This window comes from Protopterus annectens, chromosome 12.part0 (assembly GCF_019279795.1).
Source record: "Protopterus annectens isolate FY-2018-M chromosome 12.part0, PAN1.0, whole genome shotgun sequence".
Taxonomy (NCBI): Eukaryota; Metazoa; Chordata; order Ceratodontiformes; family Protopteridae; genus Protopterus; species Protopterus annectens.
This window is the reverse complement of record NC_056746.1, coordinates 257686173-257711274: the sequence shown is the minus strand read 5'-3', so window position 1 is coordinate 257711274 and position 25102 is coordinate 257686173. Positions and strand designations below refer to the sequence as shown.

Below are 25102 nucleotides of genomic sequence, written 5' to 3'. Positions count from 1 at the left end.
TATTACAGTGCAGTATTTCGCAGAGTACAGCCATTACAGAGCATATTTCGCAGAGTTTATTGTGCATTTGAATGTTATTACAAGTTTTGGTTGTGTGATGGTTCGTACATAATTACAAAGGCCATATTTTCAGTGCATTTGGACATAATTTGTTGGCATGACAGATGGATTTTGGAAGCCAACTCCACTTGTGTTTGACAATAATATTGCAGAGAACTGGAGAGTGTTTGAGGAAGATTACAATATTTTCATACAGTCTGCATTTTTTGATAAAGATGGTGGTACAAAGGCATTTATTCTGCTTAATTTAGCTGGGTCAGAAGCCACAGAAAGAGAGTGTTGATTTGTGTATGCACGTGCTGTCTTTTTAGGAGTGGAGGAAAACCGTCATATAGTTGCACCGTTTGAGTCAAGGGAAGATCCTGAGTGCTTAAAATGTAAATTTAGAGAAATGTGTAACCCCCAATAAATGTTACAATGGAAAAGCACTTATTTTACACAAGGGATCAAAAGCCTGATGAAACTTTTGCAGCATATATAACAGACTTGAGATACAAAGCTAAAACGTGCAGATTTGGTGATTTAAGGGATGAGTTGATAAAAGACAGACTTGTGCGTGGTATTAACGATGATGCTGTGAGAAAGATTGTGCTTTGTGACAATGATATAACTTTGAATAAGATCATTGAGATTTGTCAGATATATGAGCTTACAGAAAAGCACACAAATATGCTTACAAATGAGACATGCCTGCTTCCAGTAACGTCAAAAGCCCATGTTGATAGTATGGAGCACGTGGTTAACAGAAACAGGCCCAAGCATATGCCTGCAGCTGTAAACCCTGCAGCACCCACAAGGAAACCCCATAGCAGTTTTTAGCATGTTCTACTGGAAACCGTACAGTCCCAGTGATGCATAAAAGTGAGTCAGCAAACTGAAAGCATGTGCATCCTCCAGTTTCATAGCCAACTGTCATAATTGTGGAGGAACTCATGAGCCTAAAAGGGAAAATATTTAGCTTTTGGTCAGCAATGTCACAAATGCAATAAATGAAATCTATTCAAAAGATTTTGTAAATCAAAGGGCACACATTCTTTTATTAAGCGGGAACACTCAAAGAAACAAGTCGATCAATTAGAAAGCTGCAACCCTACTCTTTATGTTGATGGTATGTCAGTGTTTCGTGAAACAGTTAATACAGTAGATTTATGGGCAAAGAATTAAGTTTTTTTGTACTGTTCGGATGAATGGGAGACCCACAGAGCTCAAAGTTTACACAGATTCAAAGTGCAATGTTATGTTTGCAGAAACATTTGCTAGAGAATGTGCTGGTGAGAAGTTTGATTTGGCAAAGTGTGTGAAGCTTATTGCTTATGATGGTGAAGAGATTCAAACTGAGGGTTCAGTAATACTTTTATGTTATTCTGCTGGGAGTAATACAACTTATTTTATGTGGTCAAAAGGCACTTACAGTCATTATTAGGGCTCAGAGACAGTTTGAAAATGGGACTGCTTTCACTTAACAAGGAAGTCCATCATGTTACTTTAAGAGATCACCGTTGTAGTTTCGCCCAGTTTATTTTCTCTACGGTTGCTGATCTTTTCAAAGACAAACTAGGCAAGCTTCCAGTTGTGTACTCTGTGAAGTTAGACCCAGATGTCAGCCCAGTTGTTAGACCAGCCTGGAGAGTTCCAGTAGCTATACAGTACAGTCAAAGCTGAGCTAGACAAAAATGGTGCAGTAAGGTGTAATTTGTCCAGTTGATGAATCAACTGAATGGGTATCTTCCATGGTGGTAACTCATAAGAAAAGCTCAGATGATATCAGAATATATATTGATCCACGAGAGTTAAACAAAGCACTAAAAAGACCTCATCATCCAATGCGTACAGTCAAAGTCACAGCTCTGTTGCCAAAGGCCACTGTTTTTTCTCTTGGATGCACAGAGTTCATTTTGGCAAATTTTGCTTGACAAGAAATCCTCGTTGCTCACTACATTTATTACTCCTTTTAGCATGTACAGATTTTTGAGAATGCCATTTGGGATAAATACTGCCAGTGAAGTCTTTCAACATGCAATGGAGCAAGTAGATGATATTCTAGTAGGAGGTAATGGTGAAGCTGAGTAAGACAGAAACCTCAAGAAAGTTCTGGAAAGAGCTTGTCAAGTGAATCTTAAGCTAAATCCTAAAAAGTGCAAGTTCAGGTTACTAGAAGTTACTTATGTTGGTCATTTGTTTACCAGTTCAAGCATATGACCAGACCCTTCCAACCAAGCAACTATTGAGATGCCAGTTCCAGACAATGTTCAAGCCCTTCACTTTTTTTGTGACATGTTTAACTGCCTAGGCAAATTCATTCCAGACTTAAGCCAACTAGCAGCACCACTTAGAGAGCTGACACATAAAGAAGTATCCTGATCATGAATGGAACAACACAGAAAAGCATTTGATGTCCTGAAACAGAGAATTGCCAGTCCACCAACTCTCATATACTATGATGTTCACAAACCAGTTACTCTTTCCTGTGATGCTTCGATTCAAGAGGGTCAATTTGTTGCCTGTTCATCCAGATCTATAACACAAACTGAAATGCAGCATGCCCAGATCGAGAAAGCGCTTTTGACAATTGTGTTTGCATGTTTGAAGTTCCTTGATTATATTTAAGGTAGACCTATCCAGATTGAAACAGACCACCAACCCCTGTTTACTGTTTTGATAAGCCTATCCATTCAGCTCCAGCTAGACTGCAACATATGATTTTTGAGATTGCAGAAGTATAATTTCAGTCTTTTCTACACAAAAGGCAAACTTCTTTATCTTGCTGATTACTTTATCTAGATCACCCAGAAATACCACTGAACGGCATGAGAATGAGAAACTTGATTTTGAAATCATGCTACATCTAGATAAGCTTAGATATCATACAGCCTCAGATCCTGTTTTACAGAAGCTCAAACACTTTTATCAATCGAGAATGCCCGTCAAAGCAATCTATCTTACCTCAAGAAGTGTAACCTTATTTTCCATACATAGATTAGATTTTGTCTGATGATGGTATTGTTATGAAAGGTACAAAAGTAATTGTTCCCAAGTCTTTGCAACACGTGGCCACCTCGGAACCAGTTCTTCAAAAAGGAGGGCGAGAGGACTAGTGTTTTGGCCTTCTATGTCACAAGACATTGAGAGAGCACTTGCATCTTGTTCTGTATGCAGTTGTACAAAGCCACATCAACAGAAAGAACCATTTCAGCTAAACCAGATTCCTGAACTACCTTGGTCGACAGTAGCCACTGATATTTTTGAGTGGAATGGTCAGCATTACTTGGTGTTTGTAGATTCTTATTCCAATTGGTTCGAAATTGACCTTCTTCCTAACCTAGCATCCAGTACTGTCATTACAAAGATGAAACGTCATCTTGCATTTCATGGTAGTCTACACAAAGTTATTTCTGACAATGGTACGCAGTTTACTAGCCAGCAATTCAAAAGATTTGCTAAAGAATGGGACTTTACTCATGTCACAAGTCATCACGAGTATCCTTGCAGTTCAAAGTGCAAAACAGTTACTTGAGAAGTTGAAACGAGATAATAGAGATGTTTTCCTGAATCCCTTGAATCTTAGAAATGTTCCTCAGTAGTTTATTAGTTCCAAGTGCTAAAAGTAACAGATTTGTGAAAGCCCATCTGTTAAGGAAACGCCTATCCCAGAAGTCTTATGACAAGTCTAACAAACCACTGAATCCATTACATGAAGGAGAGACAGTGAGAATGCAAATGTGCAAAGGTTATGATTGGATTGGAGTTGTGGAGAGTATTTGCCCAGAGTCGAGATTGTACATTGTAGAATAGCAAAGAGCAGAGTTTAGGCAGAATCAAAAACATTTGATGCAGGTATCCAAGCCTGTACCACAACACCTAGCCTGTGAGAAAGACTGTTTATCTCAGAGTGAGTTGCTCAGCATTCCAATTCCTCAAGACATTCCAGTGAATATCCCTGTTCCTGAGATGAATCCCAAAGTTCCTGCTACGAGTTGTTCACTGAAGACTGTCCTTGTCGCTAAACCCAATTCTGAATACTATGTTACTAGATCAGGTTGTATTTCCAGACCATGTTACAGATACACGGCAACTTGGACATGAACATTGTGTTTGTTTCCAGTGTCTATATATTATTGCATGTCCTATTCTAATGTCATTTCATTGAAGACAGTTCTTTAAGAGGGAGGATGTACTGTAGATCAGTGTGTGTGTACAGCTTTAGGAAGCTTCCTAGGGGCTTGCACAAGTGTATAAATGCTGAGCACGTGCGAGCCTGATTGCCATTTTGTATTAAGCTGTTGAGATGTAAGCATTTATGTCTGTATAGTCGGTCTGTCAGTTAGTTCACTTATATTTAGTAAAGCTGCTATCCATCCTGATGTGTTTCTATGTAACAAAGCATATAAAACCCCACCTGTTCGTTATCTATAGTAGAGCGAGAGAGACAAGTGACGCCTCTCAAGTTTAAAAGGTCCCTCAAAACCCATTTGTTTGAATTAGCTTTCAGTTTTTATGATGTATAGGTTGTCTTCTACATAGGTTTTAGGCAATCATCTTATTAGGGCACGTATTATCTCTAGTTTTGTCTAATCTTTCGATAGCTTATCCAGCCAGTGTGTATTATATGTAAATGTATTTTTTTTCCTGTTTCTGTTGAAATTTGTTGTTTTTATGGAATCTATTGTGATGGTACTTGGAAAGCAAGTACCTTAACAAACTTGATTTTAATCTGAAATACTTCTCATTAGTGTCTTTGCCTCCATATATGTAGTCTAGTTACGTCTGGCTTGCTGAAAAGTTTTCTTCTTTGGGTCTTGGCTTCAGCAGATGTAAAAGTAGGGAACATACAGTGAAAAGTATGCACAACGATCACAGCTTACAAGAATATGCAGTTTATGTGCTTCAGAAATTGCTAATTTACTTTATTCCAGTTCGTTTATTTATTCACAGCATTTATTTGCAGATGCTGAAGAAATAAAAGTCATGTTATCCTGTTGCTTTTATGATTTACATCTCATTAATTAGTGTTAATGGCTCAGCAGGTAACATACATGGCTTTGATATTGGGAAGGTAATAAAGCTGTGGGTTTTTTCCTCAGACCAGGAGCTTTAATATGTGTTCTATTACTGGCACTGTAGTGCAGTATGGGGAGAAGCTCCTGCACTTCTGAGATGCTATCATTTGATGGGACATTAAATTGGGGTCCTGTCTGCCTTAGTGGTAACTTTGGTGGATGTAAAAGATCACATTGCATTTGGGGTTAGGAGTTGACATAATTGCATTGTTTAAATTGCAGACATAGGGTACAAGGCTTGATTCTCACTTTTGCTCACTGTGTGATTATTGACTAGGCATGTGATCATCTGCAGATTGCATAGCATTTCCCAATAAACCTACAGAAAAAAGTAACAGAATGTTGCTAGTATCCTGCCCAGTCTGCTCAAAGTCATTATAATTAGCATCTCATTTCTCCCCTTAAAACTGTCCTTAGTGAGACCACCCCAGATAGGAAAAATAAAGTTTATCAGCTTGTTTTCTGAAGTGCCTAGTACCATGAAGTAAGAACACACCACTTTGAATTACCAGTCAGTGGAACATCACGTAATTGATTATGGACGGAATGCATCTTGTTTTACATCTGTTGCAGTCCTTGTAGAAAGTTAACTTTAGTGAAGAAAGTGGTTTTGTTTCCAAGTATTTATATAATCTTTAAAGTAATTGTTAGATGGTGAGAAGGGCTTAATCAGAGAAAAAGGACCAAAAGTGTTACATAAGGAATCCAGAATCAGAAAAAAAAAAAAAAAACAGTTGTCAATGTTTATTTGTAATGCAGGTGATTCTGTGGGAGTGGGACTGCTGTCACAACATGGTTCAGGGATTGTCTAGAGCACACTGGATGGCCTCTGCCAGCATGGAATGGTGATGTACCTTGATAGTAGGTATTAGTAAAGTGTACTAATCATTTTGGTGTTCCTTTTCAGTATTTCCTGGAAGACATTGGACTGGACAAAGTACCGAGAATACTTTCTTTATCCTAAGGATGAAGAGCAGGTGAGTGAAATGATGCATTTGTGGCAGTTCTTTTTTTCCCTAGAAGGTATATGTTTGAACATGTGAAGACTAATTTTAAATTGTATATGTTTTACCAGGTAGGTCCTATTTTCTTCAAGGGAAACCTGGAAGGTTGGGGGAGTATTCCATCATACACCAACACACAGTAATGTAAAAGAACACATTTTAACAAATTAATCTGATGTCCCTTTCATTCATCCTCAAAAATTAATCTGATGTTGTCCCCTTCATTCATACTCACTACTGGGTCTTGGATCCATCCTCAGATCCGATCCAGCCTTTCCAGAGACTGATGCCTTGTGTCTCAAGCTCTTCCCACTCCCATAATACCCTGCATCTCCACTAACTCCTCAGCTTTCGTTTGCTGCCTTCCAATTCGGACGTGATCGCCTTTGTTGTTTCGAGTTTCAGATAAGTGCCTGTTAAGTCCTTAACCTTTCTCCTTCTTCCGATATATATATATATATATATATATATATATATATATATATATATATATATGTATATATCTATCTGGAGACGACTCCACAATCATTTCTACAGCCAACAACATCTCCGACCTACACTCCCTAACCCAAACAGCTCTACTTTCCACTGAACAGTGGCTTTCACAAAACCTACTGATTCTCAATCCTACCAAAACCAAACTCTTACTCTTCCTGCCCCACTCCCTTAATCATCATAAACTCTCCTTTGTCATTAAGTCTCTCAATAACACAACTATCATACCTGACACCCACACAAAACTCCTTGGAGTCATTATCGATGATGACTTAAAATTCAATCAACACATACAGCAATGTATAAAGAAAACACATCAGAAGTTAGGTCTGTTATACTGAAACAAAAAGTATCTCAGTCCCGAAGCTAGACTTACCCTAGGACAAGCACTTCTCCTCCCCTCACTCCTCTATGCAGCCCCAGTTCTTACAAATATCCAAAAAACTACCCTGAGTAAACTCCAACAATCCTACCACAAAATAGCCAGATTCATCACCAACTCCCCAAACAACACACACCACTGTATTGCTTTGAAGTCTCTACAATGGCTAGAACTCCCACAACTACTACATCTCTATCAATTTCACATGTTGCACTCTATGCTCTTTAAACCATCCAACTATCCATCCCTATCTCTCCTTGTCTCTGTCCACACCCCATCTCGACCCCTCCGCACCTCTAATCAACAATTGCTTGAAATTTACCACCCAAACAAGTCAGTAGGTAAGCTACTCTACAAACACTCTGTGGCCCAAGCCTGGAACAAACTACCCCTTGACATTCGCTCAGTCTCTCACACCCCACTATTTAAAAAGAAACTAAAGACTCATTTACTCAATTACAAAATTTGCCCCTGCTATGACCCAACATAATTTCTCTCCTCCCCCCACTTAGGAATCACTCTGTCTATCCCCACTAGTACAGTTACATAGTAAAAAAAAAAGCCTTGTACTGTCATATAACTATTGTTGATGTTGTTTTGTATATTGTGTTACTATTGTAAGACTAGTTTGCTGTGCTTGTATACTACTGTTTGCTGTGCTTGTATACTACTGTAATATTTTTATTGTACTATTCTGGAGCTTTTCTCCTCGGGTCTCCACTGAAAATGGGACAAAATCCCAGTTGGACTAACCCGGTCTACAAATGTCAATAAATATATATATATATGTGTATATATATATATATATATAGAGAGAGAGAGAGAGATTGAGAGAGAGAGTTCTGTAAGCCTTATATTTAACTTTTGTATAGCTTAGCTTCCTTTCCTCCCCTCCTATACTTTTTATTAGAAAGTTGTGAGTGGCAGGGCTTTCCCTTCCCATCTCACCTTCTTTCCCTGTACAGCCGTTGGCCTTTCTATTTAAAAAAAAAAATAGCCTTATAATCTCTTTTTTGCTCTTTCTCTTTTTGTCCCTCGCTGTGTGTGCGTGAATTTGTGTGTGCGTGTGCGTGTGTGCGTGTGTGTGTGTGTGTGGTTCTGTTTGCTCTATATGAAGTGTGTTGTAAACATGGCAGATAGATCCACCGGATTTAAGAGATGCACCTCTTGTGGGTACAAAATCCCAAATTCGGATGCCCATGAGAGGTGTGTCTATTGCTTAGGTCTTGATCATCTTGATCAGGACTGCACCGTCTGCACAGGGTTCATTCCCTGCATATTGCCTGACAAGGGGAATAAACTGATCCTTAAGGACTTATTGCCATCCTCCGGAACTCAGACCCCCAGACCTGGTTCTTCCAAGGAACATAAAGATCAAAAGGAGCCCAAGAAACAAGCCCCCTCAGCCTCTCTGGGGTATCATCTCTCCCACCTGAAAAGCGGCCAAAATTATTGGATCCGACCATGTCAGACCCGAGGAAAGCAAGACCCTGAGATCTGAGAAGTTCCTCAGATCAGACACTGTTTACACTGGTTGTCTTTTCTCCATGGATCTGTATCACTCCAGATCCTAATATTTCAGATCCGAAAGGGACTCTGGATTCAACGGAAGTTGTGGAGATCTGCAGCTCCCCCCCCCACTTCAGATTCAAAGATCTCAGATCGTAGGTCTCCGAGCCATACCCCGAGGCTGAGCAAGTCCCCCTCACCTGTTCTGAACGCTAGGGTGGCTCACTCCCCAGCTAGGCCTGGCCATTCATCCTTGTCCTTCATGTTTTCCAGGATACCTTGATCTGAGATGGACAGCATGATGTGGAGCTTACTGATGGCTCAGATCGAGATGGGACTGTTGCAGTCTCCATCCTATCTTGGATCCGTGAGAGCCTCATCATCACTAATGGCCTCTTCTCTTCCGATCTGACCTTTGCATTCAAAAACCCAGGATCTGGGTACCCAGAGAGAGACATTGTCAGAGAATAGTCCTTTCTTTGACTCCGGCAGTGTCCCAGACTGGCTCAGCACCAACAGTGTTGGAGCCGAGTGGCTTCTGAACCCGAGATGTCAGCACAGACTCTGGGGGATTAGTCTTTACTCCAACTGTTTTGAACTGTCCCTTCCTCTCGGGGCTTCGGCTCTCGATAGCTCAGGGCCAGTGTCCTCCGGAGCGTTAGGATCTGAGGAGATGTCTGCCTTCTCTCCTTGGACAGTTTTGGCTTTGAGGAGGGAGGATGAAGGATGCCCGGGTCTGTTGGCATTCCTGGTGGCAGAGAGGGCATTCTTTAGATCTAGATCTCCTCCTCCACCGGTTCCAACTCAGTTCCCATTAGATCCGAGCATTGCTACTATATGCTTACCCCTCCAATTCCCCTGATTCGGAAAGTCATACAGAAAGCCAGAAGGTTAAAGCGTACTGTAATTCTCATTGCACCTTTCCAGCCTCATCAGGTATGGTTCTCCTTTCTGTGGTCTCACACCAAGTATCCATAGTGGATACCAGATCTCAGACAGGATCTGGTTTCTCACACAGCAGAACACCACTCCCCCTACCTCAAATCCCTAAGACTGACTGTTTGGTTCCTCCACTTGCAATGATTTTGAGACAGTCCAGGCTAGCTTCCCCAGTCCATAACATAATACTTGTGTCACAGAAGCCTTCTACCAAAAAAGTGTACCATAGCTAGTGGAAGAGATTCTGTTTTGGGGCTCTAGACAGGAACAGTTATCTTTTTTCAGCTCCAGTTTCAGCTATTCTCTTCCTGAACTCGCTTTTTCAAAGGCTGCCAGTTTCTCCACAATTAAGTTGCAGTTGGCGGCAGTTGCCAGTTTTCACGTGACAAAGGACCTAGCACCCATCTTGGCAACCAGAGTGTGCAAGGCCTTCGTGAAGGACATATTCCTACTTAAGCCCTAATTAAACATCCTTCTTCATCATGAGACCTGACTTTGATTTTACAAGGCTTCACCCAGAAACCTTTTGAGCTGGTTGACTCCTGTGATATAAAGTTCTTGTCTTGGAAGACTGTCTTTTTAGTGGCCATTACCTCTGCTAAAAGAGTATCAGAACTTCTAACTTTATCTTCTAACCCACCGTATGTAAATGTCTTCATAGACAGGGTTTCTCTGGGGTCAAACCCTTCCTTTATGTCCAAAGTAGCCATGGAAGCAAGCATTACCCAATCCATCCATCTTCCAGTCTTTTCCCTAATTATTCCAAGAAAGGTGAATACATGCTTCATTTATTTGTTGTTCATAGGCAATTGCATTTTTTTCTGCAGAGGACAAAGGAATTCAGAAAATCTGAGCAGTTATTCATCTTCCTTTTCATCCAGCCATTTTGGCATGGCAATATCAAATGTAATTTTCGTACAATGGATTACCAACTGTATTATCGCTATTTATTCCTTGGAAGGGATGATGCTTCCTTGTTCTCTAAAAGCACATTCTACCAGGTCAATGCCCACTTCTACTTTTTCAGCTAGAACTTTTATTGACAAAATTTGTGCTGCAGCAACCTGGTTTAATTCCCACACCTGTCTTTCGCATTATAAGTTATATATAGTCTCCAGAAGTAGAGCATCCTTTGGCTCCGTGGTGCTCAGACACATCCTTCCATAGGGACTGCCCAAGGAGTCATGGAGCTGAGGATTCTGACCCAGTAGTGAGGCCGAATGAAAGGGACAACATCAGACTTAGAAATTATGTATTTACCATAACTTGGTATCTGGTCTGGATTGTCCTCTTTCAATCATCCTCACATCCCACCCAACATTCCCCATTCCTTTTATCTGGAAGTACCTGCAGGATGCAGGAATCCACAGATTCCTAGCCTTGAGTTCCAGGTTAGGCAATATTCTTGTTTATACAAAGTTTTCCTTTGGCATTGTGTACATACCAGTATGCGTATATATATCTTTATTAATATCTGTATATTTCTATATATATATATTATTCCTTCTGTTGGTTCACCAAACTCGGTCTGAGGAGTTAGTGGAGATGTAGAGTACTATGTGAGTGGGAGGAGCTTGAGACATGAGCCATCAGTCTTTGGAAAGGCTGGATTGGATCCGAGGCTGGATCCAAGACCCAGTAGTGAGGACAAATGAAAGAGGACAACCCAGATACAAAGTTATGGTAAGTACATAACTTCTAATTATAGATAATTTGAAATATTAAAAGTAAAAACACACACAGTACAAGGAATAAGCTAAATTGTAGCTAAATATTATCAAGGTGTAATAGATGAAAATATGGTACTGATAATTAAGAGGCAGAGAATAATCATTCCCATTACTAGGGTAGAGAATAATATTTCTTCATTATAGAGAAGTCACAGATAATATCTATGACATTTAATCATTCTTGATCCTTGTCCTCACAAACTTAAATATGTTTGGATTATTGCTTCCTTTGCTAGGTGGTTCTTTCTCAGTTTTTACTAAAACTTTAAGCTTATCATAGACAACTGCCTATGCTAGGATGCTGCTGAATAACCCATCCCCTAGGTGTGGAGGCAAGTTCTTTTGCAGCCAACCTTTGAAGCGGTAGCAGTTTTTCTGGAGCAGATGAATATGTTTATTGTAAAATATGTTTGTTTATTGATATATTTATTTTTTGCATTTTAGTAGTATATCAGAGCATACCTTTCAACCTCTCAGCTTTCAAAATCATAGCCAGGGACCAACAAAAATATTAGGAAAGGGTTCAGAATCATAGCATTCAAAATTGTTACATGTAAATTCATTCCCCTTGAGGTGGTACTGTAATGGATAAATATGCCCACTTGGCCTGCATGACCTGTAAAATTAAGACCCTTGTGGTGCTAACAGATGCACAGCTATATAGCTGCTCCAGAAATGCACTGTAACAAGTTATACATGCATGGCTCCATATAGTACATAGCAACCAAGCAACCACCTGTTCAATCAATGAGCATCACCAATACAAATCTAAGATGTGACTTATGTCACAAGAGGTGGAAAAACAATGTCATCACACAGTTTATACCAGTGGTCAGTAAATGATCACTCACTGCTAAAAAAAACAAAATGGGAGACCACTATGAAAATGTAAGGGCAAGCAAAACAGCAGTTTACAATGAATTCAAAAGCAGATAATTTGAAGCGCACCTGTATCATCCTTCTCTCTCATGTTGTACCAGTTTGCAACAATTTATTAACTGACAGGCACCTAAAATAACACCAGGCTTACTTGTTTTATTATTTTCTTTCATTCCCAAAGCAAGTAAAAGTGGTCCTGGGATTCTGTCATGTAAGCAGTGATATGATATAAGCAAAGGGTGGTGGCATCTTTCTACCAGTCATTTTTAAAAACTGCCTGCTCCTGGCCTGTCTTACTTTAAATAATACAAACAGATAAAAATTTGCCTGCATTTTTCAAAGAGCACTTTTAAAATTGCTGATAATTGGTATACCCGTCACGTTTGCATAAATAGGGTCAACTAGAGGTAAAGCAGTTCCCAAGTTTGAAAACAGTGTTGACTTGGGACAAAACTCTGCAGTGAGTAAGCAGCTATTCCACAGAATGGTTGTGATTCAGCACAACTCTGTCTTGTGGGTAAATTATTTTGGAAGATAGCCTGCTGTGTGGCTGAATAAATAAACATAATTAAAGCACAATACTATTAAAAAAGTATGCAAATAGGTTGTTAATTATGTTTGGACAGACATATAAAAACAACTTAAAAATTACAAGTAGCCTGCTAAAAGTAAAAAGGAACTGCTAAGAGTTTTACAGCTTATGCAACATGATGCACTACTACCACCATCTCAGTATCTTCCCATAAAATAAGAGAAGCCATGGGGGACAGTCAGGTTAAGAGAAGTGATACAGCAGACCACTTTAGAACAAAATTTTAATTACTCTGAAACTTTACTTTTCACCATATTTGTATTGTTTCCAGACTGTCTGTTACTGTATAAATAAGATATTGCAGGGCTGTCATTTCTGCATCTAAATGAAATACAAGACTACATTAAAAGTAAATAAAAATAAAGATATCTCTTTCTGGTGGTTGCGGTTGTTGCGTGTGTTTGTATGTGCATATGTTTTGGCGACGGGGGGGGTTACAGGCTGAGCCTAGAAATTATTTTACTTGGATAAGTGTCCTACCCCGGTTAACAAATGCGAACAAATAAAATATATAAGAGAATTACTGGTTCTAAAATTAGCTATGTGATTATATGCATTTTTGTACAAGTCATTCTCCCTCAAGCAAATTTTGGTTTTCCCTTTATTCCTGACACCATAAAAATGAGTAAGCATTTTTCTCGCACAGCTGATGCTATAAGTAATGATAGATATTGCAACTTCACTGATTTGACTAATGGATAACCATGAGAAGATTCAAAACGGCTTTAAGAAAAAATTAAGAATGCTTCTGTATTTAATCATAATGGAAGACTGTGGCAAGAAACTAATTTAATTCAAATGCTGAGCCACTTATATAATTTCCTCAGTGTACTTAAGCCAGCCACAGAAACTTAATTTTCATTATGTTTAACTTTGATAATTTTGGATCCGAACTGCTATATCAATTGTCTTAGTTTGTTTCTACTAGATTATATATTTCTTGTCCCAAAGCCATGCACACAATGTGAGGGAATTCAGTAGACATTTGCAATGACAAATTTAACCGTTGTAGTCTTGTGTGTCTTAAGTCTGCTGCTGATCTAAAGTGTAAGAGGCAACTGCCACTAGAGACTGCAGAACCATGGAATAGTACCAGAATTTAAACACATAATACTGTAATGAATTTAACTACTAAAATGCCCAAACTATTTAACAGTTTTTATGAGCAGTGCTGAGCTGCTGACAGCTCAGCCATACCAAAGCTTTCTAACTCTCCTTGGAGTCAGATCCACTAATGCTAGTAAGCCTGTACTCTCTGGTCTCTTTTACAGTAGGTGCGTTTTTAGTTTTGGGTTGCTTGCTCCCTTACTGCTTACAGGCCCCACCAGCAGACTTAAGTGGGGCTGTTGTTTTAAAGTAGTATGGTAAAGGATTTGTTTGTTTCTTACTGAACTCTAATTGGGTTATACTCATGTCCATACAGTTACAAACCTTTAAAGGAATTACTTGTGGGCACATATGATGAAAATAGTTGTCTAGGTGACTTTTTCCTCGGCAAATATTTTGGATCTTTAATGTCTGCATCTAAGTTCTCCCTGCCCATCAGATATGCCAGTTGAAGAGACACTCCAGAGAATGGGATAGCAATGAACTTGCTTGGTTCCATTATCTGCTTAAATCAATGGACTGATGTGGATTCTGTTGAGGAACAGCTGGTCCTATTGGAGTTACTGATGTTTGGAAGAATCCTCGTGATAAGGTCTGCTTGTAAGAAATGCATGTCAGCTTTCGCTTTTTTTGAAGGTATAGCACTGATTCTGTTGCTAAATCAGCAACACCACAGGATAGTTGAAAAATATTTTTTAACACACAGCTGTTTAATTTCTTCAAAGCCGTGTTTTTTTTTTATGTAGTTCTGGGAAAGTCCTGAAATAGGTGTCACCCCTCTAGAGAAATGGATCTCCCCTTTCTAGTCACTTCTAATACATGTTCCTTGTCAACAATGCTAAATAAGTTGAAATTATTTGCTGGGTCTTCCATCAGGTGTAGGAGTACATTCAGAGTCCTGTTTGCCTCTTCACTTATGGTGCAGGAAGGGTTGGACAGGCACTAGTCTTTGGGAAGGTGTAGCTCCAAAATTGTCTTAAAGTTTAATCCTTCCTTTTCTTTTTTTCAGCGTACCAGCCATAAATCATCATTGCCTGTTTTCCCCATCTTCCAGCAGCTTCTGCAGAGTCAGTATTGTTGCCCATGAGACAACATGACTGGATGGATTTCCTGAATCTGACAGGCATGAACATTTAGGACAGTCTTCATAATAGGTTTCCATTATACAGTCAGGAAATTGATACTATTTCTATCTTTAAGAAAAATCTAGCTATGTGGGTTAACATCAGTGTCTGTAACCTTAAATTTATGGAATTTGTATTTGGCCAAAACTCAGTATCTAAACTTATGAAACTTAAGAAATGTAAAGGTTGGTTTTGTATCCCACTTTTCTGTTTCAGATAGACAGCTAATTAACATAAACTTTCATCTCCCTATCTCCTCCAGTGTCTCAGACATATTAATAGCTGTTCAACATAAGCCTTAATCTTCATCCTCTCTACCAATACTTTGGACAACAAAATTGTATGTCTGCGGTTTTATTGGCAAGTAAATCAGTTTATATGTGGCCCGCCTTTGCACTGTTACTCTGCCCTTCAGTCATTCTGATAGTCTTTAACCCAGGGGAAGAAGCAGAGTCACCTTCTACTGGGTTATGGAGGATCCTGTTCTTTCAGTCTATACAATTCAACATGTGGGTCCTTGAGCCTGTTGCCTGATCCAGCTTGGTAGTATCAGTGTTCCAGCCTCAAGCTCCTTTAAGAATTCTCAAGCCATAATGCACCACTACGCTTAGTTAGCTCAGATCTTATTTGCCGCTTTAATAAAAAGAAGAGCGATCAGCACGCACTTCATTTTCTCTTCAAATCTTATGCATTTTTCCTTAAATAGCTTAATTTGTCATTGTTGTTGGTGTTTAGATTTTTTGAAGTAACAGTTCTTCTCTCCTTGAAGTTACTTATTTTTATTTTTAAAAAAACTGTGTCCTGTCTCTGTGGCATTCTCCCACCATCTAGTTCCCTTACTTAGATGTTTATGGGTTCGTAGGTAAGTACCAGGCTAGCTACCTTTGCAGGCCATTTTGTAAATCTAGCCAGTTTCCCTTTTTCTGCTCAAATTAACCTATCCCATTTGGTGAGAGATTGGCCTTACCCGTCTCATAGGTTCATAAATGTGTACTAGGCGAATGGCCCTGCAGCCTTTATAAGTTTAGCCCATAGGATTACCCTGGTTGATAATTATTTATTATCCCAGCGTGAATAACTGGGATCATACCATAGATAATTTGAGGGAACCCATGCATGAGATAAAACATTTAGGAGCTGCCTCTGTCCATTAGTAGTGCAGGGAGCACATCTGGGTTAGATTTTCTGTTTCCTATCCATAGATCCAAGTTGCTGTTGAATATGGACAGGGATGAACTATCCTCTGAGAGATATACCTGTCCCTCCAAGCCATTCTGTTGATGTTGCAGAAGAGGTTTAGAGCCCTAGATCAAGTATTTCTAATGTCAATTGACTTGCTAATGTGTAGTAAATCCATCTGTATTGGTCAGAGGATATCTTGTGTGCCAGACACAGGTCACCTCTTAGCAGTTTGTAGGACACAGAGTATAGTCTGGACAGAAATATGCCAAAGGGGCATTATATTCAGTGAGTGGCCTAATGAGGGCTGAGTAAAGGAGCACAATGACATTCCTGGATCTAAACACAAGCTCTGTATTTATGAGGTATGTGATATAGAAGGACATTTTATAACAATGGACGCATGTTGATCAAAAGGTCACAGTCCACATATGTTCCCAAATCCCAAATAACTGGGTTAACTCTTTTTCTGCTGCATACATATTTAGGATATTGCTGATTTTTAGATAGATATATATTTAGATATATATATCCAGAATACATATAGGTAGTATTTAGAATAATGTTGGCAGTCTGTTTACATTTTTGAAGTAATGGTCCTCTTATTTCTCTGTGCTTGCGCACACGCGCGCATACACACACACACACACACACACACACACACACACACACACACACACACACACACACACACACACACACACACACACACGTATGTATATAGTAGTTAATAATTTGTTTAATTACTTTGCTTATTTTTGTTTGACAACGGAAAAATAAACTAGTTTCAAGGAATGCTTTGTGTATGGCTATAAAGTTCTGCCACAAGACTTGCATAACCTATGTGCAATTTGTTTGGTGGTTCTGCACTTTGTGCTTCCCTTGGATTCAGAGCTTTGGCAGACAGGAAGAATAAGTTGATTTTGAAAGATGTCTGAGAAGCCATCCAAACACAAGGAGCTGGAACCAAAAAAAAAAGATGCATAGTTTATCCTTGGCACTGGCACCCACTCCAAATGTCCTGAGGTTTGAGGAACATAGAGCCAGAATTCCTACCTGCACACCACCCCTGGATCCATGACTTGTGGATCTTATCATGATACTTGATTCTGCCATGAAGTCATTTTCTTCAAAAAAATAAGAGCATCCCTTATCCAGGTCTTCCTTGTTTTTTTTCCAATACTTTAGATCTTACAGGAGCACCACGGAAGCTGATTTGGATTGCCTGATGCAGAAGTTCCTCAAGACAGAGTGAGAGGTGGGGGTCATTCCATCTACTTCAGCTCTGAAGGTGATTGGATCTACCCAGATGCCCCCAGTCCTTGCTTTCTCACAGGTCCATCTTTTGGCTTCTGTTACTTTGGAAATAGTATTCTTCCCAGATCCTGTAACCAAGGTCCATCGTACTTTGTATCTTCATTTCTGGAGAAGATAGTTCTGGCTTATATGACTCCAGCTTCATCAGATCCAATCAAGTCCCAGACCCGAAGTTCAGGTCAACATCTTAGCTTCATCAAGGCAACTGTCCATGGCATCATCATCTGGGCCATTGCCCATGGCTCTGTTCATGATGTCTAAGACATCTACCTTTGAATTTTCTAGGCCTATTCCCTCATCAGAGCCTTCAATTTTATGTGTTCTGGAGTGTCTCCAGCAATGGTGTCTGCTTCTTTGAGGGAAGGACTGGATCATTCAGCTAGAACAGTCTCTTCAGATCCAGTGGAGGTTGGTTCACCCTTTCAGGTGTTGGGAAGGATGATTTTTTCACCCAAGAGAGTATATCCACAGGTACCATTGGATGAGGTTTCACCCAATGGCTTTTCCTTTCTCGTGTTATTTCCACTAAACATCCACAAGTCAGAGATGCTATCTAGGCCTCAAACCAACTGCTCAGAAGCAATTTCAGTCCTCTGAGGACTGAGATGACACCTCCCCTAATCTACCAAAAAAAAAAAAAGGTTGCATGACAGAAAACACTAAGACTTCCTGTCAGAGTCTTCTACCTCTGATACTGACTCAGAGAATAGAGAGGTTTCTCCAAAGTTCCCTTCCAGAGATGCCTCATTTGGTAAAATTTTAGAACTGAAGCACCAGATGGGAATATGGTCCATTGACCCCTCCCCTCAGGATGAGGAGAAAGTATTGTTTGAGGCCTGTGGGATGATACCATCTATGTGCTGAGTGGTCCTTCCAACTGATAAGTTGATTGACTTAGTGACTAGTTACTCTTGGCAAGAGCCTGACATTTGAGAGGTAGGTCCACGTAAACCAGACAAAATCCTTCACCCTTCCAAAGGAGAAACAGCACTAGACCAACCTCACAACAGTAGACTCCTTCATTGTGGTGGCAGCCACCAAAAAAGAGCTTTTTCAAAATTCTACCTCTGTCCATCCCCCCAGTATAGAATCCAGAGTGATAAATAAACTTGGGATGCAGGCATATGATTCAGGCACCATTGCACGGAGATCTTTGAACTACACATCACACAAGAACAACTTTTAGAGAGATTTCTCTCAACAGGCTTTCTCTACTATGAAAGCTCCACTGACGATATAGTCCAAGGAACAGATTGAAACTACTCTACCATGTCCAGTATTACAAACCTCCGCTTGCACCTAATGCTTAATGTGGTGGATGAAGTGACTAGGGCAGCCAAGACTGACATTGCCATGAGGAGCCATTCTTTGTTGCTCTTATGTGGTTTTTCATACAACTTGAAAGTGTAAAAGAAAAAAATGCAGAAGAGTGCGCAAGTTAGACTCTCACTGCCATCAGGGTGAAGTTCAAGGTCCCGCAGAGATCTTACAACAAGAATCAAAAAGCCTTGTTCTCTATGGTTTTGAAGGAATAAACATCAGTTCAACTCACCTTCTGACAGGGGCAGCCACAGCAGAGTTGCCCCCATCAGTGGAAGTGGGCCCAGAGGCCAAGGAGGGCTGCAGAATCATGGATAACATGAGCCCTTCTCTGACATGATACCACAAAATCCCTGAAGGTCTGCTTGACTGTACCCCTCTTGAGGCATTTGGAGGTTGTTTCTCCTTTAACCCAGCCTCATAGCAGGTCATCACACAAAACAAATAGGTAAGAGCGATAATATCCAGAGGCTATTACATTGCATTTTTGGAAACCCCTCCCCTGCCCAGCAATCCATTGTCAGACATCCCACCCAACCAGGCGGAGGCAACATTAGGAGAGAGAGCTTCTCTTCTTGCCAAAAGTGCCAACCAAGAGATCTCACCAGACCAGAGAGAGAGGATTTTATTCCAAGTTCTCTTTTGAGCCAAAGAAAACCAAAGACCTTAGGCCCACTTTGGACCTTAGCCTTCTGAGCACATATGTGAACAAGATATGTTCAGGAAGGTCATGGTGCAGTAGATTCTGCCTGCTCTATGGATCTCAAGGAAGCTTACCTTCACATAAAGATAGTGAAAAAGTCCAGGAGATGTCCTCGCTTCCAAATAGGAGCCAGTCTTTACCAGTTTAGAGCTGTACTGTTTGGTCTCACCCCAGCTCCCAGGGTATTTGCCATATGTATGGCTTTCATGACACCCCTTCTATGACTTCTGGGATGAAAGGTCTTCCCGTATCTAGACAACTGACTCTTGGCTGGCCCCTCATTGGAGTCTCTTCAACAAGACAGGGACTATCTCCTCCATCTTTGTCATTTCCTGGGCATATCAGTGAACCTGAAAAAATCTAGGTTTACTTACTTAGAAAACAGTGATCCTAAGGTGTCATTTTTATACTAATCTTTTATCTACCTCCCCCAAGACAAAGAGTTCAGACCTTACTGTCCATGGCTCAATCTTTGCTACTCAACTACTTTCCTCCAGCAGCCTTGGTTCTCAGAGTATTGGACCCGATGGCAACTTCAGTCCTAAAGGTTGAATTCACTCACTTCCACAGGTGAATTTTGCATCCTGTGAAGATTATAATCATTGTAGATTCATGCAAAAGACATTTGTAGTGGTGGTTACCATCTCCAATGATTCAGGTGGACAGACAGTTTCATAATCCAGCAGTAATGACAGTGAGACGCATCCTACCTGGGGTCTACTTCAAAGTATCAAAAGACCACTTACTCAAATCTGAAATCATCGAGAGGAAAATAGCAAAACCACATTTCAGCTTACAGTCAAACCATTGAAAACTTTTACTGGGAAACTAACCACTTGGCCATTATGGGGAATTTGCCCTTTCCCATCTATAGTGCGATCTCTGAGTTGGTATATTTAGTTAGGGGGTGGGGAGAGCACAGCCCCTCACATCGGGGTGTGTGGGGGGAGAAGCACCCCACTTTGATGGGTTGCACTCGCTTCATTGTGTGTATTTTGTCCTGGTGGCTAAGTGGTTCCTTTCCCGGTGAACGTTTTTGCTGGTTTAATGGTTCGATGAAATGTGGTTTCGCTATTTTCTTCTCAGTGATGTCAGATTTGAGTAAGTGGTCTTTCAGTACTTTGAAGTAGACCTCCCTACTTGGAGGTGGGGCATTATAAACGGAGAATGATCCTATGTCTATCAAAGGACAAGGACAGAGGTGAGGGCTGTCCTCCTAGTGTTGTAGGTCTTTCAGGACTGTCTTCTACAGGACATGATATCTATCTAAATGGACAACATGATGGTAGTTTGGTACATCAGCAAGCAAGGGAGAATCAGGTATTAACCTTTATGTTGGGAAGCAATGAGGGTTTGGCAGTGGGCAATAGCCTCACATTACTTTCTGGTAGCAACACACATCCACAGAGTATTCAGTTGCGCTACAGACAGGTTCATCAGAGATCTTCTAATGCCGTATGAGTGGCCTTCAATCCAGTGATAGCCAGGAAGATAATCAGTCACTGGAGCATTCCCTGCAGTGATCTGTTTGCCTCCCATCATAACAACAAATGCATTAGCTGTTTTGACATGATTCCCCCTGTGGAGCAACCACCAAGGTATGCTCTGTCACAGCAATGGCCCACAGGCTCCTGTACTGTTACCCATCTCTTCAACTAGTGTCCAGATTTCTGCAGAAAGCATTGAGGTGCAAGGCTACAGACATCCTCATAGCGTCCTTCTGGCCCAGGCAGATTTGGTTTCCCCTTCTAAGGCCTCACCTAAAGGAGCCTTGAAACTTGGTTTCCCATGCTGACTAGTGATAATTATTTCCCCACGGTGGTGGGCAGGATTTTAACAGCTTCTCAGAAAGCTTTCACTCATAAGATCTATTGTAGCATGTGGAAAAGATTTATTTCTTGGGTTTGCCAAAAAAAAATTGATCCTTTCATTATCAGATATTCTATACTTTCTCACCGCTCTTTTTGATTCAGGCTTTAGTGTTTCCACTATAAAGGTCCAGTGGGCTGCTTTTTCTAGCTTTCAAACATTGGATTTCAGGAACATTCACTAGCCGCAGTCAAATTCTACAAGGTATTTCTAAAAGGACCCTTTTTACTAAGACCACCAATAAGAAATGTGATCCCACCTTTGGATTTGAATTTTGTATTGGAGGCTGTCACAAACAGAAGTGTAGTTGGTTCAACCCGTGCCCTACGCCGATAGTATGAACCAGCGCTCCACCTCCTTGGATCTTCAAGTAAATCTGCACCCCCCCCCCCCCAGCTCTTTCCATTAAAGTAAAAAAAAAAAAAAAGATCTACCTTCTACTGTGTAACAACCAGGCCAGATGCACAACACACCCCTCCACCTCCTGCCCCAGCCATTCAGGTCCATTGTCTGTGCCATGCTCCCACAGCCTACAGCCGTCAGTTTATTTCATTATAAAAGTCTTCTCTTTAAACTGTATCAAACTGCTTGCTACAAATCAAGAAAACTGTTTGTTACAATCTATACCCTGCTTGCACAGAGCGCTATGGCACTCATGTTTTTGTTAAAAAAATATTCTTTTTAAACTGTAGCAAACTTTTGCTATAGTTTATACTCTGCCTGCAAAGGTTTTAATTAAAAAAAAAAAAAAACAACTGCTTGCTACAGTTTAGACCAGATATGGAACGTTGCAGTGCTCAGGTTTGACTGCAAATGTAATGCTAACTTTTAAAAAATGGCATTGAATTAAAGACTAATCAGGATTGGCTGATTGCACCTCCAACAGTTTGTGTCCAGGGAAGTTGTCCCTCTCACTCAAACATAGTTAGACTACTGTTCACAAAAATCCCATTTTGAATCAGCCTCCTCAGAGAATTAAAATACCTTTAATGGAAAGCTATTTCCCAAGTGGCCATCACATTAGTCAGAAGGATTTCAGAACTCTATGCACTTACTCCTCTCATCCTTACTTGATATTCCACAAGGAAAGCATGTCTGTAAGGACAAATCCATCCTTTACTCCCAGAGTGGCTTCTGAGTCAAGTATATTGCAGTCTATTCATCTACCAGGTTTCTTCCTAAATTATGGAAACAAAGGAGAGTACATACTACATACCTTGGATGTACATAGAGAATTACTCTTCTGCCTTCACAGAATAGAACAATTTAGAAAAGGCAAGCAACTTTTTGTTTCCTTTGCTCAAAATAAATTGGGAAGAAGGTCTCTAAAGTGTCACTCTCAAGATCAAGACTGCATTCCCTTTATTTAAACACTTAGCAACAAATCTTTTTTCTGGAAAATCAAGAGCTCATTCTTCTAGAGCCATGGCAATGTCTACAGCCTTCTTCAAAGCCTGATCACTCGACGATATTTGCGAGGCTGCCATCTGGTCTTCCATGTAAACCTTTATCAAATACAAATTAGGCCACCCTTTGGTGCCACTATCCTAAAGAGTCTTCTGTCATGAGGCATCATGGCTTGTGATTCTGGCCCACTTTTTGGATGGGATGGACTGAATGAATAGAATACAAAAGTTATATATTTATCATAACAATAGATTATTTCATTTCTGTGCATCTGATATGAAAACCTCCTGCCATCCCACCTCCCTGTTCTGTAAGAACTGAAGAATCCTTCTGTTATAGGCCATTTAGTAATTGTTCAAGGTTATTTATACTAGGGTCTTAAGGCACCAAATAATATATGAGATAACTAAGAAAAGTGGTGTATTATGGGAAGGAACATTCTTAAAAGGGATGAAGACTGGTGCACTGATACTGCCAGGTCGGATCTGAAAAGTGGCTTGAGGACCCACACATATCGGATGGAAGGGAATGAGTGCCTCTGTCATTATGACAACTACATAACTTTATAGGTTCATAGGTTCATACTAGGCTATCTGCCCTGGGGCAATTATAAGCCTAGCCCGAATCTGTATGGCTTACGCCACCCCTTGATTTGAGTATACTGTGCCCTTTTTAAGGTTTAGTTTACTGTGCCTCTGTCTAATAGTGACACGAGAGTAATCCCTGGGACAAACCTACAATCCCCCATCCACTTACCGAGATTCTTCTTGAAGAGATTCAGTGAGGTGCTCTGCCTCACATGAACTGGAATTCTATTCCAGAGCGAAGGGAGCCTCTGGGTTATGAACCTGTCCCTCCAGCAAGTTCTATTTATTTCTGTGCTGAGGTTCAAGTCACTTGAGCATGTGGCTCTAAGGGATTTAGATTTACTGAGGTGGAGCATGTCCATTAATTCTGGATTTGACATAGCTTTGTATGTCAGGCATAGATCGCCTCGAAGTAGGCGGTATGCAACTGAGTAGAGCTGGAGTTTTTTTAACCGAGCAGTATATGGCATGTGTTTGAGACCCTTGATCCTCTTGGTGAGATACTTTTGGGGTCTTTCTAATTGCTGCAGGTGTCGGGTAAGGTACATCCCAAAAGGGGCATTGTATTCTATGATGGGCCTGATGAGGGATGAATAAAGGGGCACGATTACCTCTCTTGATCTAGATGTGAAACCCTTCGTGATGAGGTGGGCTATGTAGAAGGTCTTTCTAACCACTTTGGCAATGTGGTTTTCAAAGGAGAGATTGCTATCAACTTGGGTCCCCAGGTCCCTAATAACTTTCTCTGTACTTAATGGGTTTCCGCCTATGTGGTAATTTGTGGGCACATTGTTTTGCCAAAGGGTATGACTATACATTTTTTGGCATTTAGCTTTAAACCATGGCGCTGGCACCTGTTATCTGTCTCTGTGAGACCTTTTTGAAGGATGTTTGTGTCAGCTGGAGAGTTGATTATGGCGCCCAGTTTGCAGTCGTCTGCGAACTTGGTGAGCCATAGTCCTCCCACGTTTGCCTGTACCTCGGAAAAGTATATACCGAACAAGAGTGGTCCCAGGACAGAACCCTGTGGGACGCCACTTGTGACCGGTTTCGAGTCTGACATAGCTCCAGCAACTCTCACTCTGTGGGTTCTGTCTTTGAGCCAGTTTGCGACCCATCTTGTGACATAGGGGTTTATATTTAAGCTGGATAGCTTATCTATGATGCCCGAGTGGGGTATTGTGTCAAATGCCTTTGCAAGGTCCAGATAGGCTGTGTGGACTACCTTCCCTTCATCTATGGCTTTGGTGACTGTTTCAAAGAAGTCAACCAGGTTCAAAAGGCAGGATCTGCCCTTGACAAAGCCGAACTGGGTAGGATGTAGTGTCTGTAGGTCCCCAATGTCTTTGTTTATGAGCTCCATGATGATCCTCTCCATAGCCTTGCAGACTAAGCTAGTCAGGCTTATGGGGCGATAGTTTCCAGGGTCCATAGAGGCTCCACCTTTGTGGAGTGGGACCACTGTTGCTGTACGCCATTCTGTGGGCACATATCCTGTAGTGAGGCTGAGATTGTATAGCTGTTTTATTTGAGGGATTAGTTCCTCTTGTAGGTCATGTAGGACGCAACCTGGGACGCCATCTGGTCCCATGGAAGCAGTGTTTTTTGCTTTAAAGAGGGAAGCTTTCACCTGAGCATCTGAGATGTTTGGGAGGCAGCCCTCTGCCGGGATAGATACTTGCTCTTTTGGGTGGGAGGGGGTGGAGAAGTTTGCACTGAACCTGTCTGCCAGGATATTGGTGATGTCTGTGGGTTCAGTGTATTTTTTGTCATTTAGAATCAACTCAGAACAAGTCTGGGAGTTGCATCCCAGGTTTCTAACATAACTGAAAAAAGCCTTAT

General features: G+C 40.7%; 1 protein-coding gene across 1 annotated transcript in view; it reads left to right on the top strand.

Annotated features, from left to right (window-relative positions):
- LOC122816492 (dynein axonemal assembly factor 8-like) overlaps nt 1-25102 on the top strand; it is a 3534829-nt gene that overhangs the window by 3407887 nt on the left and 101840 nt on the right. Inside the window, exon 30 of the mRNA XM_044089323.1 lies at nt 6025-6094. Within this exon, the coding sequence (XP_043945258.1) occupies nt 6025-6094 (70 nt within the window). The remainder of the gene's footprint in view (nt 1-6024; nt 6095-25102) is intronic.